Below are 19,816 nucleotides of genomic sequence, written 5' to 3'. Positions count from 1 at the left end.
GATCATAAAGTAGAATTTGAATGGAAATGATGTCACATGTGGTTGATTGGGAGGCGTCTAATGTATTGTTACTTCAACAGTCCATATTTAACATCAAATGTCTATCAGCCGGAGATTAAGATCATTCAATCTGCAAGAGGGTCAATAACCCTAAATTTGGTACGCTGCTCGATCCACACGCAACTCGGCATGACAATATGGAGTATATGTACGAGATCTGATCCTTGAATCAGGTGGACCACTCTGTTCAGATCTTCTGGCCAAAAAAACAGGCTTTTTCACTTCCATGGTGAGCCACAGTGTTAGAGTCAATGGACGGCCAAAAATTAATTTTTAGACATCCATTTGTTTTGCACACGATAACTCACCAAAGGAGTCAAACGGCTTGATTTTTAGGGCATAAGATCCAAACATTGTGCACCACACAATTGAAATCTCGAATATTACACACGGATTCCACATTGGCACGTGTTTTCACCATCTAGCCGTGCGTTAGCTTAGCAAACTTCCAATGGTCGGGATTACCAAAACTTGAAAACACAGGCCACGTATCAAGTAATTCTAATTCTAATCCATCTGGCCGAGAAGACAAAGGGACTTATTTGATACTCTGATAGAGCATGAAGCTTGATACACAGGCATTAGAAAATGTACACGTTGAATGCATTACTGAAATTAACCCGACTAGATTGTGAAACCAACTATTTATAAGTCACGGTATCAAAATTAGATTGGTCGAACGATCCTAGACATTGATTAGTGGACACTTGTATTTTGGAATAGATTATTTCTTCACCGTCCAGTAAATGTCCACCAACCCCATAGTCTACGGTACATATCAACTGAGACAAATAGATTTGGACAGTTTTGCAATTTGTTTGTAATTTACAAGCGCCTGTCTATCATCCATCACTCGCCAGAGTATCAAAGTTTTTCTCCACGAAAACACCTTGCGTGGTGGATCGATGACTTCATGCGGATGAGATCCTTCCTGTTCATCAGGTGGGCCACTCTTTGTTTGGATCAAGGTCCAAAAATCAGGCCGATTAAAAACTTATGTGGGCCACACCATGACTAACAGTAGATGGGAAGTCTCACAAAAAAAATAATTCAAATTGTCTGTGGGGTTCGTCGTGGTGTGTCTATTCCATCCAGTCCACTCATCTGATGCGTCACACCAGGATGAATGGATCTGCCGAAAATAAGGAAATTTCAAACTCATGTGGGCCACACTTCGTGACTTTAATCTTTAGGGATGATTTTACATCGTTCACTATGGTGTGGCCCACCGAAGTCTTTGATTGCAGTAATTATTAGGATCAATGGTGAAAATGTGTCGTTTCATATTATGGACGGGATGGATCTGATGAAATTTCTCCCTCGTGTGGTGTTCTGTTAGTTGCCGGCACGCCTCGGCATGACTATGCGAAGTCAGGCGAGAGCTGTCCTTTCTCAAGGATAACGCTCTCTCTCTCTCTCTCTGAGCAAGCAAAAACCTCCAGAAGATCCAAAACCATCGTCTCCCTTCCGAGAATCGATGTCGTGGCTTCGATCTGCTGTGAGTAAGGCCGTAGAGGTCAGCAGCAAGAATAATCTCACTCGCACTGTACGGAGTTATGCCGACACCGTCGGGCATGCCGTCGCCGAAGGCGCCAAGCTCTTTCAAGATCGCATGGTCAGATCTCTCTCTCTCTCTCTCTCTAGTTTCAATTCGATTTCCGATGCAGTTAATGTTTTTTTTTTGTCTCTGTGAAATTGATATGCACACCCACCCCTTTTGATTTGCATGCACCCATTTTCCATTTGTTTATTGGAATTGAAATCGTCCAAGCATGTATTCATATTGAGAGTGGTTCGCGTTTGGATCTGTGAGAGAATTGGATTGAGAACCATTCAGTTGAAACAAGAGGAAGTGACCAAGTTGCAATGGTGCCTCATCATGTATTAAATGTGGAAGTTGCCCTCAAATGGGTGTTACTTTCCAGTCCAACTTGTAAGATATGTAATTGCTATTAGGAGCTCGATCCCTCAGTGGTAATGCTGAATAGGATATCACAATTTGGCCATTTATGCTATACTTGGAATTAATAAGTGCGAATTAATTGGATAGTGCAGCCAAACAGACACAATGCATTCTCGATTCTGAATTCATGGAGAGTTGTGGTTTTGTAAAATTACATGAAATTCTGCTGTTATGGTAATTAGTGTTTGGTTGTACACCTGAAATGGCAGTTACTTTCGAGTCCCACTTGAAATCTGCATAGTTGTGATTTAGAGCCCAATCCCTCAGTGGTAATGCTGAAGGGGCTAATCGCGTTTTGGCCGTTTATGCTTTACTTGGAGCTAATAAGTGCAAATCAATCGGATAGTGCAGCCAAACAGACTCAATGCGTCCTCGATTCTGAAATCGCGGAGAGTTGTGGATTTGTAAAATGATGTGCAGTTCTGCTATTAAAGTAATTTTGTGTGTTTGGTTGTACTTGTACGCCCAAAAATGGCAGTTACTTTTGGAGTCCAACTTGAAAGCTATGTAATTGTGATTTGGAGCCTGATGTCACAAGCCTAGAGGTTTTGCCGTGATTTAACCAATTTTTGGGCTTTCTTTGGGCACCAAGACACTTGTACATATGTTATGAAGTATTCTAGAAGGTAATAGAGTTGTGTAGAGATTCTTAGAAGGCTCTAAAAATCTCTAGGAGCGTCTTGAGATAGATTCATGTGGAATTCTCTAGAACCTTTTTAGATTTTCCTAGCCGTTAAATGAGTGCCACTTGCACAATGTTGACCTTAGATTTAAACTTCTAGATTTCTCTTAGGTGTATATAAGGGGGAGACCCCCTCATTAGTAAATCGCTCAAGCATTGGAGGTGACCGGGCATGTTGAGAAGAGGTGTGATCAATCCAAGCACAACAAGAGGGACTGGTTCACTGACACAAGGGTGGGCATGGAGATGAGTGCATTGGAAGACCTTGTCGCAAGGTGGAGTTTGCTATAGCCGAAGGAAAGGAGCAGCTGGGAAACTTGGATGTGACCCAACAAGAGCACTCCGAGGTGTCAAGCAGGCTGATGACAACATAGCGAGTACGGTGGAGGTACTCAAGGCTTAGATTGCTGACATTCATGAGGAAATGGTGAAGGAGATTGAAGAGCACCACACCAAGGTTGCCATCTTGGGGAAAGTAGCGGCCAACAATTTCAAGAGAGGTGGCTAGGCTCAGGATCCCCGACCTTAAGTTCTATAATAAGGATGCTAAGTAATGTAGGGGCATTTTCACACCGGGCTCGAGTGGGGTGGCCCGTGGGATGCAGGGGCGCACTCGGGGTGGGCGGCCCGTGTGAGGCGGGCCTCACCCGTGTGGGGTGAAACCCATGTGATGTGGGGCCCACGAGGGGGGTTTGGCCAAGGTCCTAACCCATGGGATGTGGGGCCTGGGCTATGAGATAAAGGGATTGATTCGCCATGCTCTATTAGTTTGAGCTTTTAGAGCAAGTGGTTAATTGTTCTGCGTCGGCTATGTGAAGCGGGGGCACACTCGGGGTGAGCGGCCATGTGAGATGGGACCCATGTAAAGTGGGGTGGGTGGCTTGTGGGATGTAGGGGCACACGGGGTGGGTAGCTCGTTTGAGGCAGGCCCCACCCGTGTGAGGTGGTTGGCTCGTGTGAGGCGAAACCTATGTGGGGCCCACGAGGGGGGTTCGGCCGAGGTCCTAACCCATGGGATGTGGGGCCTGAACTATGAGATAAAAGGATTGATTCACCATGTGCTATTGTTTCGAGCTTTTAGAGCAAGTGGTTAGATGTCATGCATCACTAAGGAGTTGAAGAACCTGTGGCAGATGGAGCGATATTTTACAGCTTCTAAGTTAGAGGATGAGGAAGCTAAGGTGCACGCCATGATCATGTACTTTATTGATGATGTGATGTTATGGTGTTGTTGGAGGCGCGGTGACATCGAAAGACACATTTTCACCATCACTACCTAGGAGGATCTCAAGGAGTTAAAGCTGCAGTTCCTTCCTAAGAATGTGGAGTACTTAAGAAAGAGTCTTAATAGGCTCTGACACACATGCTCTATTTAAGACTGTGAAGCAATTCATGGTGGACATCATGGACATGACGGGAAAAGACATGCTCTTCTTCATGGATGGTATCCAACCTTTAGCAGAGTAAGAGTTGCAAGACCTTGCATTTGCCTTGGTGGTGGTCGAGTGACTCGTGGAAGTCAACGATAAGGGCGATGGAGCTTATGAGTTCAAGCCAGTTAACAACTCCAATGGGAAAAAAGGTAGGGTGACAAAAAGTCCAATGATGAGAAGGACTTCAAGAAGCCATAAGACAAGTGGAAGTCCAAAACTCCCCTGAAGAATTAAGGATGCTTTATTTGTGATGGAGATCATCGGGCTAGGGATTGCCCACAAGAAAAGGCATTGAACGTAGTCCAAGCTAAGGAGGATGGTGAGGAGCCAAGGATGGGACAATTCAATTGTTGAATGCCTTGAAGAGTCAAGTGGTGAAGAATGCCGAACCACTTAGGCAAGGATCGATGTTCATGGACATCCACATTAATGGGAAGTCCACTCGTGCCATGGTTGATATGAATGCAACTCATGACTTTGTCTCAGGTGAGGAGGTTAGTGCTTGGGGTTGTAATTGGTGGAGTCTGGTAGGATGAAGGCAATGAGCTTGGAAGCCTAACCCATTCACGGCGTTGCAAAGGATGTAGAGCTACACGTTGATGGATGGAGTGGAAAGGTGAACTTCTCCATGGTTCCGATGGATTAATTCAACGTGATCTTGGGTATGGAGCTCCAAATCATGCCACATGCAACTCTTATGCCCTTCTTTGGTGCCATGGTCATTATGGTTGAGAGATTTTCATGCATGTTCCTAGTTGTGGATGTGGGCAAAGCAAAGATGGAGGCCATTTTGACCTTATAGCTTACAAAGGGTTGTAAGAAGGGAGAGACCACCTAACTTGTGGCACTGGTAGAGGAAGTGGGGAGTGCGATAGGCAAAGCTCTCGCTAAAGATCGAGAAGGTCCTTGTTGATTTCAAGGACGTTATGCCAAGTGAGTTGTCAAAGAAGCTACCTTTAAGGAAAGAGGTGGATCATTACATCCAATTGGAGCCAGGAGCGAAGCCACCCACATTAGCTCCCTACAGGATGACACCTCTTAAACGTAAGATTTGAGAAGCAACTTGAGGAATTGTTGGATGCGGGCTTCAAGGCACCATATGGAGCCTCAATGTTGTTCTGGAAGAAGTCTGATGAGAGCTTATGTCTATTGATCGACTATCATGCTTTGAATAAGGTGAATATCAAGAACAAGTGCCTCATCCATTCATAGTGGACTTGTTTGACTAGTTGAAAGGAGCGTGCTACCTCTCCAAGTTGGACTTGAGATCAGGGTATTACTAGGTGCGGATTGCGGAAGGTGATGAGCCAAAGGCCATTTGTGTCACGAGGTATGGAACGCTTGAGTTTCTAGTAATGCCCTTTGGTTTGACTAATGCTCCAGTGACATTCTGCGCCCATGTGAACAATGTCTTCCACTCTTACTTGGATCACTTCGTAATGGTGTACTTCGATGGCATTACTGTATATAGAACCACCTTGGCGGATCATGTGGAACATGTAAGTACGCTCTTCCAGGTTTTGATGGAGAACACTTTATGTGAAGAAGGAGAACTACTCCTTTGCAAGGTCCAAGGTTTGCTTCCTTGGACATTAGATTTGAGATGGGAGGATATGGATGGAGTGTAGGTGATACAAGAGTGGGAGATTCCCACCAAGGTTGGCGAGGAGTTGTGATCCTTTCTCGACCTCATCAACTACCATTAACCATTCATTTGAGGCTGTTTGGGGGAGCCCCTCTAATCACAGACCTATTGTAGATGGATTGGGAGTGGCTATGGACAAATGAATGCCCAGCGACATTTAATGTCTTGAAACAAGCCATCATGGAAGAGCCAGTCTTGGTGTTGCCTGATCACAATGAGTCATTCGAAATATGGATTGATGCATTTGACTTTGCTATTGGGGAATGCTTATGTAGGAGGGACACCCATAGCTTATAGGAGTAGGAAGCTCAACGACATAGAGTGGCACTACACCTGCAAGAGAAGGAGATGACAATTGTGGTGCATTGTTTTAGAATTTGGAGACTTATCTTCGTGGGTCAAGGTTTGTGGTGAGGACAGATAATGTCGGGATGAGGTTTTTCCAGTCTTAGAAAAATTTGAGGCCAAAGCAAGTGCAATGGCTGGACTTCTTGGTAGAGTTCAACATGGCGTTGGATACTAGCTTGGGAGGACCAACTAGGTGGGCAACACACAAGTAAGAAGACAGAGTTGCCCTCACTCAAGCTAGCAAAGGTAGTCAACTAAGAGGAAGCATGCCTGATCACATGAGGGGTTGGAGCATGACCCCATGGCGAAGAGCTTGATGGAAGTGGCTAAGGAGGGGAGGACTAAATAGATTTTGAGTGCATGATGAGATCTTGGTCACTTAAAGAGATTGGCTTTATGTGCCTAAATGGGGTAAACTACAACAAGAATTGCTTAAGAAGTGCGATGACGCACTATGGGCAGGTCACCTGGGCCAAGATTGACCGTGACCCTCCTTGAAGCATGGCACTATTGACCGGATACGAGGGATGATATAGAAAGTAATGTGTGAACTTGCCTTGTATGTTAGTAAGACAAGGTGGAGCACAAGAAGTAAGGTTGCTTGTTGTAGCCATTATTGGTGCTAGAGCAACCTTGGGCAAGCATATCTATGGACTTCATCTCGATGTTTCCAAAGGAGGGAGGTGGCAAGACAGAGAGTAAAAGTGTTGCTAGAAGAGTATATATGACCCTTCATTAATGCCAACCAGAAGGATAGGTTCTAACTTTTGAATGCGACACAATTTTGCTATATAACTTGCAACAGAGTGAGTCATCCAGGCATAGCCCATTCAAGCTTGCAACGGGGCAACAGTAGTAGAGAATGGTTTGATGATTATAATGTGAAGAAAAGAGGAGAAGATTGCGAGAGGAGGAGGAGGAGGAGCGTTTGGGAAAGATGTTGTGTTAGGCTTGTTTGCCCTATCACACAATATTTTATTATAATAGAGCATATAGTACACCGCATGAGAAGAGGAAAGTGTGCAAATGCACTTACATTAAAAGGGCCTAACCACGTACACTATACACTAACATTCTTTATACTCCCCCTCAAGTTGGAGCATAGATGTTGATCATGCCCAACTTGTCACGAACATGATGAAGAGTATCTCGACTCAAGGACTTTGTAAGAACATCAACAAGGTTGATCCCCAGATCGAACAAAATGGGTGACGATTTCCTTAGAAGCTACTTTCTTCCGAATAAAGCAATAGTTGACCTCAATATGCTTGGTTCGCTCCTGAAAAACCGGGTTACGAGCAATATGGATGGCCGCTTGGTTGTTACAGTGATGAGGAACAAGATCCGAAGAAGGATACCCAAGTTCTTCAAGAAGGTTGCGAAGCCACATGAGCTCACACGTCGCATGAGCCATAACACGATATTCTGTTTCAGCCGAGGACCAAGCAACAACCGGTTGCTTTTTGCTCTTACATGTTATAAGATTGCCACCTAGGAAGGTATAAAAGCCAGATGTAGAGTGGTGATCATAAGTACTACCTGCACAATCAGTATCGGAATAGTCAGAAAGATGAAGATGACCATGTAACTGAAAGCGGAGGCCAAGACCTGGGGCTGATTTTAGATACCGAAGTATGCGGTAGATAGCCGTGAGATGGGAAGTACGGGGAGCTTGCATGAATTGGCTAACAACGCCCACCGTAAATGAGAGATCTGGGTGAGTAATAGTCAGGTAAATAAGCCGGCTTACAAGTCGTCGATACATCCTGAGATCAGTAAGGAGAGTATCATCATTTGGTCGAAAGCTTCTGCGAAGCATTCATGGGAGTGGTAGCGGGCTTGCACCCTAACATGCCGGTCTCCATGAGAAGATCGAGCACATATTTTCGTTGTGACAAGACCAATCCAGATGATGAGCGACCAACTTCAATTCCGAGGAATTAGCGAAGAGGACTAAGATCCTTGATCTCAAACTTGGTCTTTAAAAATATTTTGACCTCCCTCATTTCAACAGAATCACCACTGGACAAAACAATATCATCCACATAGACAATGAGAACCATGATGCCCGTCGATCGACGACATATAAAGAGAGAATGATGGGCATAACTATGAACAAAGCCGACCTCCCAGAGAGCCTGACTGAATTTTTCGAACCATGTACGTGGGGATTGTTTGAGTCCATAAAGAGCCTTCTTCAACCGACATACAAGGTTGTGAGAAGCAACAAAGCTAGGAGTTGATGCATGTAGACTTCCTTTGCAAGGTCCCCCATGGAGAAATACATTCTTAACATCAAGTTGAAACAAGGGTCGTGATAAATTAACGGCCAAGGAGATCACAATGCGAACCGAATTAAGCTTAGCCACTGGAGAGAATGCCTCAAAGTAATCCACACTGTGAGTCTGTGTGTAACCCTTAGCAACAAGATGGGCTTTATAGCGATCAATGGAGCTGTCTGGTAGAAACTTGATTGTATAAACCCATCGACATCCAACAGGTTTATGCCCTAAAGGAAGTGGCAAGAGCAGACATTTCTTCTATCATCACCTTCGTCCAGTTAGGACTTTGAAGAGCATGTGAGAGAGACCGAGGAATAGTCTGTGGTGAAAGGGAAGCTGCAAACGATTGAAAAGACGGTAAAATATGATCATATAAAATGAAATTACTAATGGGGTGTTGAGTACAAGATCGTAACCGTTTGCGTAAGGCAATGTGGAGATCTAAACTCGAGGTAGGAGAGTCACCTGAGCCAACATCCAGAGTGAGCGGAAGGGTGGATGGCTGAGTGTGTGAGGATTTATCTCGACGATGATTTATCTGTAGAGGCTTAGGGTCACCCAAATCACCAACAGGATGCTGAATAGAGGGGAGAGGAGTTTCCTCATGATCACTAGTGGAAAGGGGAAGAGGATAAGAGTCATACTCCTTATGACTCGCAAGAGGATCACAGAGGGATCGACCGGGAGCTGAGAAAAAAAAAATATCCTCAAAGAAGGTTACATCGGCAGAGACATATTTCTTGCGAGTCAATGGGTCAAAACATTTATACCCTTTTTGACTCCGAGTATACCTTAGAAAGACACATTTAATTGCCCTGGGGCTAGGTTTATCATTACTTCCATCCAAAAATTGAACAAAACATGTGCAACAAAAAACTTTAGGTGGTAGAGGAAATGGATTATCATGAGGATACAATATAGTAAATGAAGATTTGTAAGACAAGATACGTGAGGGTATACGATTAATAAGAAAAGTAGCAGTTAGAAGAGCATCACCCAAAAATGTTTAGGTAGGCGCATACCAAGCAGAAGGGTGCAAGCAACTTCAAGAAGATGACGATTCTTTTGTTCTGCAATACCATTTTGTTGAGGTGTGTGAGCACACGACATCTTAGACAAAATACCATGTTCCTGCAAGAATGACAGAAAGGCAGTAGACATGTATTCCCCCCATTATCAGAATGGAGGGTTTTGATGGAACATTGAAATTGAGTGCACACTTCATGATAACTCTTTAAACACATCAAACACTTCACGTTTAGATTTCAAAAGATAAATCCAAGTCATATGTAAATAATCATCAATAAAGGTAACAAAATATCTAAATCCAAAAGTGGAAGTAACCGGAGCTGGTCCCTAGACATTCGCGTGAACCCGAACAATAGGTTGAGATTTCCTCCTAGAAGAGTTAGGAGGAAATGTAGCATGATGATGTTTAGACAATTCACAAATATCACAATATAACGGTTAGTGACAGATAAGGAGGGAAACAAAATTTTCAATCTAGTTATTGACGAGTGGCCTAAGCGGCAGTGCCACTGAGTCATGGACTTTCGATCCAAAGAAAGGGTACTAGAAGCGGCAACGGGTGTATCATCGAGAAGATAAACGCCTCCTCGCTCGTGCCCCCCACCAATCACTCTCTTCGTCTGTAGGTCCTGAAACAAACAATAAGAAGGGAAGAAGGTAATGGAATAATTTAATGATTTAGTAAGAGAGCTAACAGACAATAAGTTTAATGGAAAATGACTGAGTGTGGGGAAAAGGAGAATAAGAGGAAAAGAATTGAGACTTACCATTCATATGGGAGGAAGCTCTAGAGTCTATGACCTAGGAGGTAGGAGAGGATGTTGCAAGAAGAGCAGTACCTGACTGGGCCTAAGCTACGTGAGATGGCTCAGGAATATCACGAATGTGAAGCCGCATAAGGGCATCATATGCAGCCTGAGAAATGATGAGAGACTCCCCTGAAGTAGACTGCTCAGCTGTCGGGGTGGAAGACTGTGTCTCAGGAGCAATTGTGGATGCAACAGAAGTAGCGGCATACGTAGGATGACCATGGATCCGCCAGCAATAATCAACGGTGTGATTAGTTCCACTGCAATGTGAACAAATGTGGGAACCATCACGTCTTTGTCCACGTCCACGTCCACCACGACCACGAAGACTACGACCGCCACGACTGCGATTTTCCTCGCGGTCTCTACCACGACCACCAAAATTAGAAATGTGCCCTGAACTCAAGGATGGTACCCGAAGGCCAAGAGAGGACTGATCGCCAGCAAGATGTGCCGAATGCTTTGGTGGCACAAATGAATGAGAAGGAAGATTAAAGACAGTAGCGCGCTGACACATGGCATAGACTGTCGTCAGTGGGGGAAGAGGATCCTGTATAACAACCTGATCTCGAGCATGAAGATAATCGGAATTCAACCCAGCTAAGAACTGCATGATACGAGTATTATTCCGCTGCTTATGGGCATGTTCATGATCCTCTTTACATTTGGAAGGAAGAGGCTGATACAGGTCTAACTCATCCCACATATCCTGAAGCGTCGAATAGTAATCTTTTAATGATCTTGAGTTTTGTTGATCAATTTCTTGAATAAGTTGGAGTACTCGTGAAAAATTCTGAGATTCCGAGAACATATCATGAAGCGTATCCCAAATGCCTTTAGCCGAGGATAAAAACATCACTGAGTGGCTAATCGAGGAATCCATACTATTCAACAACCATGCAATAACTTGATAATTCTCCTTTGTCCAAGACTTATGGGTAACATCTGTAGAGCTTGGGGGATCATCTAAAATATACAACTTCTTACGGGCTCCTAAGAACACTTTTACAGATTGTGCTCATTCAAGATAGTTGTCACCATTCAACTTAGTTGAGGTAATCTGCAAGGGGTTGGATTCAAGAGATCCTATGCCAAGAGATGAGAGCCCTTTGTCAGCCATAGGAGAGTCCAAGAGAGATAAACCTATGCCAAGAAGGATTGATTCAAACAACTCTATCTCATTCAATTCTTCAAGGTAATAAGAGATAAACCTCAAACAAATAGCAATTATCCAAAATAACACGAAACTCAGTAAAAAACGGCCCAACCGAGTGAAAAACGGCCCGGTCGCACGTCCATTTGAGGTTAAAACTCTCTCAAACATGGATCTTAGGTAAAAAATCCTCTATGGGTAGCTTGGGAGGAAGATTTCGGTCCATCTTGAGCAAAGAAACCAAAGAAAAGCTTACCGATTTGAGGTAGATTGAAGAAAAACAGAAGATGGGCCCGATTTTCGAATTTCTCTATTTCGCCCAAAATACCATGAAAGGAGGTCCAAAAAATTCTGAAAAAATTATGACAAATATTCTAAAATCAAGATCTATTAAACCCCTAAACTTTTAGCTCAAACGGAGTCCATGCGTCCGTACAGCACTGACGTCAGCCGTTCAACTGCTGACGTCAGCAAGCTCAATTTGTTGGATGCAGAATGCCTCGATCTATGCTTTGATACCAAGTAGAGAATGGTTTGATGATTATAATGTGAAGAAAAGAGGAGAAGACTGAGAGAGAAGGAGGAGGAGAGTTTAGGAAAGATGTTGTGTTAGGCTTGTTTGCCCTATCACACAATATTTTATTATAATAGAGTATATAGTACACCACAGGAGAAGAGGAAAATGTGCAAATGCACTTACATTAAAAGGGCCTAACCACATACACTATACACTAACATTCTCTATAACAGCCACTCACTCCACATACTAAAGCAACAATTACACAGGGAAAAGTCCAATGGTGTATTGGTTTGCCAAGGATTGGCAAGAGAGGGCCGACATTGCCAAGATATAGCGCATGAAGAAGCAGGCATATGTGAATAGGTGGCCTGCTAGTACAAGGGATAAGGTGATGGTGAAGGCACCGCCCCACTAGTTCAAGGTGTTTACAAAGGTGCGTAAGGGTTTGGTACGGTGCTACAAGGGACCTTTCCCATCATCAAGAAGGCAGGCGAGGTGTTCTACCAACTTTAGCTTCCCACTTAGCTGAAGATCTATCCTATCTTCTATGCGGCTTGTTGAAATCATATCACAAGGATGTGGAAGACCCTGCATGAGGCGTGTTGAAGCGGGCACTGACGATTATGTTGAAAGGAAGTGGAGTAGATACTAGCCGACCGTAAGACGAGTAGATGTAAAGTCCCTTCACATATGGAGTACTTAGTAAAATGGAAGGGACTACTTGAGGGCGAAGCAACCCGGGAGCGTGCTGACACTTTGTGGCAGTTCGAAGATTGCATACAGAGGTTCATCAAAGAAGACCTGATGAGGGTGTTGACACATTAAGTGGCAGAGAATTGTTGTAGGCCAAGAGGTTTTGCCACGACTTAGCTAATTTTTGGCTTTCTTTATTCATGAAGACGTTTGTACATAAGTTGTAGAGTATTCTAGAAGGTTGGAGAGTTGTGTAGAGATTCCTAGAAAGCTTTAGAAATCCCCAGGAGTGTCTTGAGCTAGATTTATGTGGAATTCTCTAAAACTTTTCTAGAGTTTTCTTTGCCGTTGGATGAGTGCCACTTGGCAAAATCTTGGGCTTGGATTTGAACTTCTAGATTTCTCTTAGGTCCATATAAGTGGGAGGCTTCCTCATTTGTAAATCATTCGATCAATGCAAGTCATATTCTCTTTAATCCATTACAAGTTCCTCTTCGCTCTCTCTTGTGTTTCCTTAGCAATCTCGTGCATTCTCACCAAATTCTTACTGGTGCAAGTGGTAGGAGGGCTGACTTGAGTAGTGTTGGATTCTTGCACGAGTGCCGCACGGGCATTGGTGCTGAGGATTTAGCAGTCTGTGACACCGATCTCTTAGTGGTAATGCTGAATAGGGTAGTCGCACCATTTATGCTTTAATTGGATCTAATAAGTGCAAATCAATTGGATTGTGCAGCCAAATAGACCCAATGCGTTCTTGATTCTGAATTCACAGAGTTGTGAATTTGTAAAATGACATGCAATTTTGATATTATGGTAATTTAGTGCATTTGGTTGTACACCTAAGAATGGCAGTTCTGATTCCAACTTAAAAGCTATGTAATTGCAATTTGGAGCCTGATCCCATTAGTGATAAATGATAATGCTGAATAGGGTAATCGCAAATTTGGCCGTTTATACTTTTCTTGGAGTTAGCAAGTGCAATTCAATTGGACAGTGCAACCAAATAGACCCAATATGTTCTTGCTTCTGAATTTGCGTAGAGTTGTGGATTTGTTAAATGACATGCAAATTTTTTTGGTAATTTAGTGTGTTTGGTTGTACACCTGAAACTGAAAGTGGAAATTACTTCCGAGTTCAACTTGAAAGCTATGTAATCATGATTTGGAGCCCAATCCCTTAGTGGCAATGCTGAAACGGGTAATCACAATTTGGCCGTTTATGCTTTACTTGGATTTAATAAGTGTGAATCAATTGGATAGTGCAGCTTAACAGACCCAATGTGTTCTTGCTTCTGAATTCACGGAGAGTAATGGGTTTGTAAAACGACATGCAATTCTGCTGTTATGGTGGTATAGTGTGTTTGGTTATACAGCTGGATCAAATTGCAAATATTCTGTTCAATTAAGATGGAACTTCCAATTTGTATTGACCTTCTTAGGAAAAAAGAAGAAGAAGAAGAAGAAGATAGAAAGAAGGGAAAAGAAAAGAAGAAAAGGAAAAAGCAACTGAATTGTTGCGACATTCCTAGCATTCATGAGGATGAAGTTGCCTCAAATCAAAGTTGAAAAAGAGAAGAAAAAAATATTTTTGGGGAGAATGAATTGTTAGAGAGCCTAATTGCTCTTTAGCCTTATTTTTTTAAACACAAGCAAACCCTAAACATGTATGTATGTATGGCGTCCTGAGGCTGCATCAAAAAATGCACTCACTCTTTCTAACACTCTCCCTCAAGCTGGAGCATTGATATCACACTTGCCCAACTTGCCTACAACATCATGAAGATGAGAAGACTGAATGGCCTTAGTGAGAATGTCAGCTAGCTGATCCTTGGAGTGAACATGAGATGTGGACAGTAAGCTAGAGGAGACCTTTTCATGAATAAAATGTACTCCTACTCTCTCTAACAGAAGTTACATTCATTTCCAGTCCAACTTGACATTAATGTTATTGCAATTTGGTATCTAGTCCTCAATGTGAATGCTATGGAAACTTGCAATTTGCTCATTTCCATGCCTTTTAAATTATCACTGCAATTCCTTTTAAGCATCCAATTGTGTTGTTAATATTCCTCTTGTATTCGCATGATCATTTTTAAGCTAATGTTCCCTGTATGTTACATGGCTTGAGAGACAGTGTCGAGTCTCTTGACATCATTCGCTTGCATTTCCGAATATGATCACCTTGAGGAACGCACTAGAGGGAAGGTTACCGAAATCTCATTATTGTAGACATCCTTTTCCTTCTCATGATAAAATGCGGATTTAGAAAATCATTATCTTCATTGTTTCTGTTATTTTGGGTCAGCTTTACGAATCCAGTTTTGCCAAAGATTTGTAAGGACTCATCTTTGCCTGCTTTTCAGATCGAGGAATCAAAACTCTTTTTTTTTTTTTTTTGTAGCATGACTTATTTGCAGAAACAATATCATGGATTGTAATGATTTTGTTAGGATTGGTCCAACCCAGTTGGTCAATATGCATGTTTTGGGGGAGTCCCCCCCCCCTTTTCTGTCCTTGGTGTAGTTATAATAGAAGCTTTGTCTCCTGAGTAATTTATTCAGTAGCATGCCTGTGTAACTTGCATAATTTTGCAGGGTGCTCGGAGTTTCAAAAGCTTTAGGCATACCGTGAAGCGATTGGAAGAAGTTGCGGTTTCTTGCAGGGGACTAGAAAGAACTCAAGTATTAAGAAGATGGTTAGTTGTACTAAAAGAAATTGAACAACTGTCTGAAGGTTCTGTGGACAATAGGGAGAAATTTTTGGAACAACCCAACACTTCTGATGAACCCAGCTTATCTCCAAGAAAATCTTCTATGGTGAGTAAATCAAATGGGTATGTTTTATCCAACAATTTCATTCCTCTAACCTCATTATTCAATCATATTGATGTTAATTTGATTTCTCAATTTTTGGTGCTTTTAATTGGTCTTTTTTAAAGTCGGTGCTTTCGTTGTTAGACGTTATTTTCATTATTACATATAAAACAACAAGAGTGTTCCATCGATTGTGCTTGCCATTGATTTTATGTGCAATGAGACCCGCTAGGGGTATTCGTGGAGTATGATGGATAAATGGGTTCAATCCATGTGTGCTTGTCCGTGTGTGCATGGAGAGAGATACTGAAAAAATACTGTATCTTGTTTAACTTGATGAGGGTATTAATCATCATCTCAACCTTTATTCCAACTACTTGGGGTTGGCAGGGTATCAGCCTAACCCCCCTTAAAAAAAAAAGAAGAAAGAAAACTTCGTAATGGTATTTTTGAAAGAAATTATTCCAAAAAATTTACATAATAAGTACTGGTCACCGCATTCGTTTTCAGGTTGATAGATGGTGCGGAGATTGAGTACTTCAAGATTTATTTCCTAGAGTGGCAAGACTAGCTCTAGAGTGATTTGTTTTGTCGCGAACTGTTTTTCAATGCTTGGGGGGTTAGTGGTTTAGAATCCCCCTTGTAGGAGGAACATGTCGGATGTGGAGTTTGATGAATTTTCTAATTAATTGGCCATTCTATTGAAGTTCCACCTGTCGCCCTTTGAATCAAATTCGCTAGTTTGGTTGGGGCATCCTTTTGGTAAATTCTCGATGCATTCCTTGGTTAAGAACATTCTAGTGGATAGACCCTCTTTGATGATCCTTGTCCTTTTCATTGCTGGTTTTTTGGAGCTCCTCCACGAGTAGTGGTTTCGTTTGGTTGGTGGGGCGCAAGAGGATTCTCACCTTGGATAACCTTCAAAGGAGAGCATTGGTATTGCCGAACATGTGTTTAATGTGTGAGGAGTGCGGAATCTATAGACGATTTGTTTTTGCATTGCTCCTATGCCTCTAAAGTGTGGGTTCATTTTTTCCGGTTGCTTCATGTGGAATAAGTTATGCCAAGGTCGGTTGAAGATTTCATGTGGGCTTGGCTTGGTGGGGGAGTGCGCAAATCAGAGAAAGCTAAGTGGCGGTTGATTTTGATGGGGAATTTTTGGGCTATTTTTTTGTTGGGGGGGGGGGGGGGGGGGGGTGGGCGGGGGCTGCTGCTAGGAATGGCCGTTGTTTTCGGAATGAGAATGTGGGGATTGAGGATCTCATTAGTAGGATTAAAGGGATGGTTTTCGGTTGAGCTGCTTTTGTTTAGGCCGGTTTTCCTGGCGTCCTTTGTTGGGCGGTGTAGCGCTCTTTCTGTTGTATTCTTTTCCCGCTTGGCGGGTTGTTAATAGAAAATTTTGTTATCTTTCAAAAAATAAATAAATACAGATCCTATAGGACAAATTTGGTGGAAAAATTGCTCCAAAAAGTGAAACCTCTATCCAAATTCAGCTAAAAAGTTATCATTGTTGCTGGAGAAGAGAACAAATGCTGAAAAATAGAAAAATGACCATTGACTAGTGAAGCCTGGTAGAATGTCTGGACAAAGTGATGAGGATGATGATCGTTCGATTATCATGACCAGCCTGCAACCAAATCCCCAAAAATATGAACATAGCAACTTAATCAAAGTAATTAGCAACTAAAATTGTAGATATCCATTCATACATCATGTGGGCCATAGTTGTCGAAATCCTACGATTTATGATTTAAATCGAGTCTTAGGTAAAACGATTTGCATCCCACTTTGAATCTATTTTTGGATAAACCCTAATTTTTACAATTTGAATTATGATTCAATTCTTGATTTACGATTCACATTATACTGTTTCTCTTCTTTTTTAGATTTTATATTTGGCTTCTATTCTATGTTTTAAAAATTGGTGGGGGCTTTAAGAGTCTTTTAAAACAGGTCAATCGTTTATTTTATTCCTTATAAGAAATAAATGACAGATCTTCTCTTCAACCTTAAATTGTGGAGTTGTTATTATTATTTATATTTGTTACCTTGTAATTATCAAATTAATTGGTATAAGGCTTAGATGATGATGATGATTTCTTACCTCTTAATTGGTCGAGACACCATATTGATCTATGACTTATCTGGAATGTTTTTATGGAAGGAGCGTTTTGACCTATATGTATTATGGTAATGGTGGTTAGTATTTTACTTCAACTTAAATACTTAATTTCTTTTTTGTCACATATCTTGAATTCAATTTATGTTTTTCTAGGGTTTCTTAATGTTATTCTTTATATAATAATGAGAAACTTATTAATTAGGAACTTGCACCTTTATGACCTTGATGACAAAGTTTATGCTTTGAGGGAACATTATTTTGAAGTCCATCATCTAAGCCTTATTCCAACTAATTGGTATTGGCTACTTGAATCCTTTTCCACCATTCCACTCTATTAAGGGCCATTACTTCAGATTGGCCATAGGTCAAGAAGTCTTTTGTTACTACCTCCCCCCACGTCCTTTTGGGCCTTCCCCTTGCCCTTTTAGAGCCTTCAACTTGCACCAACTCACTCCCAACCAACTTAGTTCTTGGTTTCTGTTGCACATGGTCGAACCATCTAAGTCTACTTTCCCCCATATTGTTACCTATTGATGTTACTCTTAAATTCCCTTGAATAGATTCATTTCTAATTTAATCCTTGTCTTGCTACTTATCCATCTCAACATCCTCATTTAAGCTATACTCATCCTATGAACACGGCATTCCTTAATTGCCCAACATTTTGTCCCATAAAGCATGGTTTTTTTTTTTTTTTTTTGAAAGCCAACGTCACTTTATTAGTAGAGTGCTGAGATAGCACTGGAAAAAGAGTGATGCCTACAAGAGGAAAAATAACCCAAAAGAAGAAGAAAAAGGAAAATTACAATCCTCTCATTTTTCACAAAGAGGAAGACCATTTGACTACATGGACCCTTGCCTTATGAGACACCTCATCTGCTGAGGATCTCGAATTCCGAAAACATCTCCCATTTCTGATGCATGCCCAATTCAAAGAAAAGCCCAGTCCATGAATCAGGTCCTTGTCAGGAAATCTAGCCCACTATTTTCAGCCTAAGTGCATTCATGATGCATGGCTTTGGGACCATGTTGCATGCATAGAAAAGAGAAGAGTTTGAAACTAAAGCATGTCTTGGGAATATCTTTGGTGTGTGTGTGTGTGTGTGTGTGTGTGTTAAATTTTAGAAATATGTAGCAATGCATTGGAAACACATGGTTGTTATTAATGTATTTATGAAGTGTGGTTGTAATTGGTCTATATAATGACCTATTTTGCAATAAGAAAGAAATCTATTTTTCGAGTTGTAAAAAAAAATAAAATTATTTCCTACAAATCTCCAGTAGAAGAAAGAGTTAAGTGATTCTACTTTGGTTGTGAGTGATTCCAACCCATATCGGTTGAGTGATTCCCAGTTCAATGGCAACTTGTCTAGTTCATTGGCAACTTGTAGTTGCAGAAATTTCCATTTCTGATAGGTCTGTTGCTTGTGACGATTTTGGCACTTTTGGGTAATGGATTATTTTCATAATTTTTATGGTAGTTCATTATTGCGTTTACTTTCATCCCACAATTTCATTCCATTCTGAGTTCTAGAAAATAATTAAAATTCTTGAAGTACCAGCTGCCTAAAACCAACGATTTTCTGGACAATTTCAAAAACTTCCTGAAATCAGTCATATTTGACTGTGCTTTATTATTATTTTTTCTTTATTTTTCTCTAAAAGAAGCTTCATCAAGCTTCATTTTGGCTTTTGAACCACCTTAATCAGGGTTGTATTGAGGAAGATGCACTATTTTGAAGTTAGTGTATTTAAGCTGTCCATTATGACCGCATCGGATTGCATCAAGTGGTATCAGAGCTGCATCAAAGTGGTATCAGAGCAAGTTCAGTTCTTGGATTAGGCTTGATTTCTTATGGCAAGAGGAAGTGGAAATAAGGCCTAACAGATGGGCTTCAATTTAAGATGTCTACCTTCGTGGAGAAATTAAAAAATTGAGGCATGCCAACAACAATCTACAATGCATGATGGAAGAGGTTTCGTGAAGACTTCCCGCACAAGCCTTCACAAGTATTCTGATTTATGATGAAGACACCCATGAAATATTTAATGAAATGATCGGATCGAATGAAGGTGAAATGAGCGAAGATCACATGAAATTTAATGATGATGAGCTGATTTATGACTAAGATCCCATGAAATGTTTGATGAAATGACCGGACCACACGAAGGTGATGTGAACAAAGAATACATTGAATTTGATGATTATAAGCTGATTTATGACGAAGATGCCTATGAAGTGCTTAATGAAATGACTGGACCGAA

The 19,816-nt window shown here is 41.6% G+C and overlaps 1 protein-coding gene across 3 annotated transcripts in view; it reads left to right on the top strand.

Moving 5' to 3' along the window:
* Positions 1-1,447: 1,447 nt before the first annotated feature.
* Positions 1,448-19,816, top strand: part of LOC131253057 (uncharacterized) — an 89,149-nt gene continuing 70,780 nt past the window's right edge. For 2 of the 3 annotated variants that reach the window (XM_058253883.1, XM_058253882.1), the window contains exons 1-2: positions 1,448-1,675; positions 15,211-15,432. In XM_058253883.1, coding sequence (XP_058109866.1) covers positions 1,538-1,675; positions 15,211-15,432 — 360 coding nt within the window. In that variant the 5' untranslated portion in view covers positions 1,448-1,537. The remainder of the gene's footprint in view (positions 1,676-15,210; positions 15,433-19,816) is intronic. The other variant, XM_058253884.1, reaches the window with a different exon arrangement.

The sequence above is a fragment of the Magnolia sinica genome, chromosome 8, assembly GCF_029962835.1.
Source record: "Magnolia sinica isolate HGM2019 chromosome 8, MsV1, whole genome shotgun sequence".
Classification (NCBI taxonomy): domain Eukaryota; kingdom Viridiplantae; phylum Streptophyta; class Magnoliopsida; order Magnoliales; family Magnoliaceae; genus Magnolia; species Magnolia sinica.
Note: the sequence above shows the minus strand (reverse complement) of the source record. Positions and strands in the feature narration are given on the sequence as shown.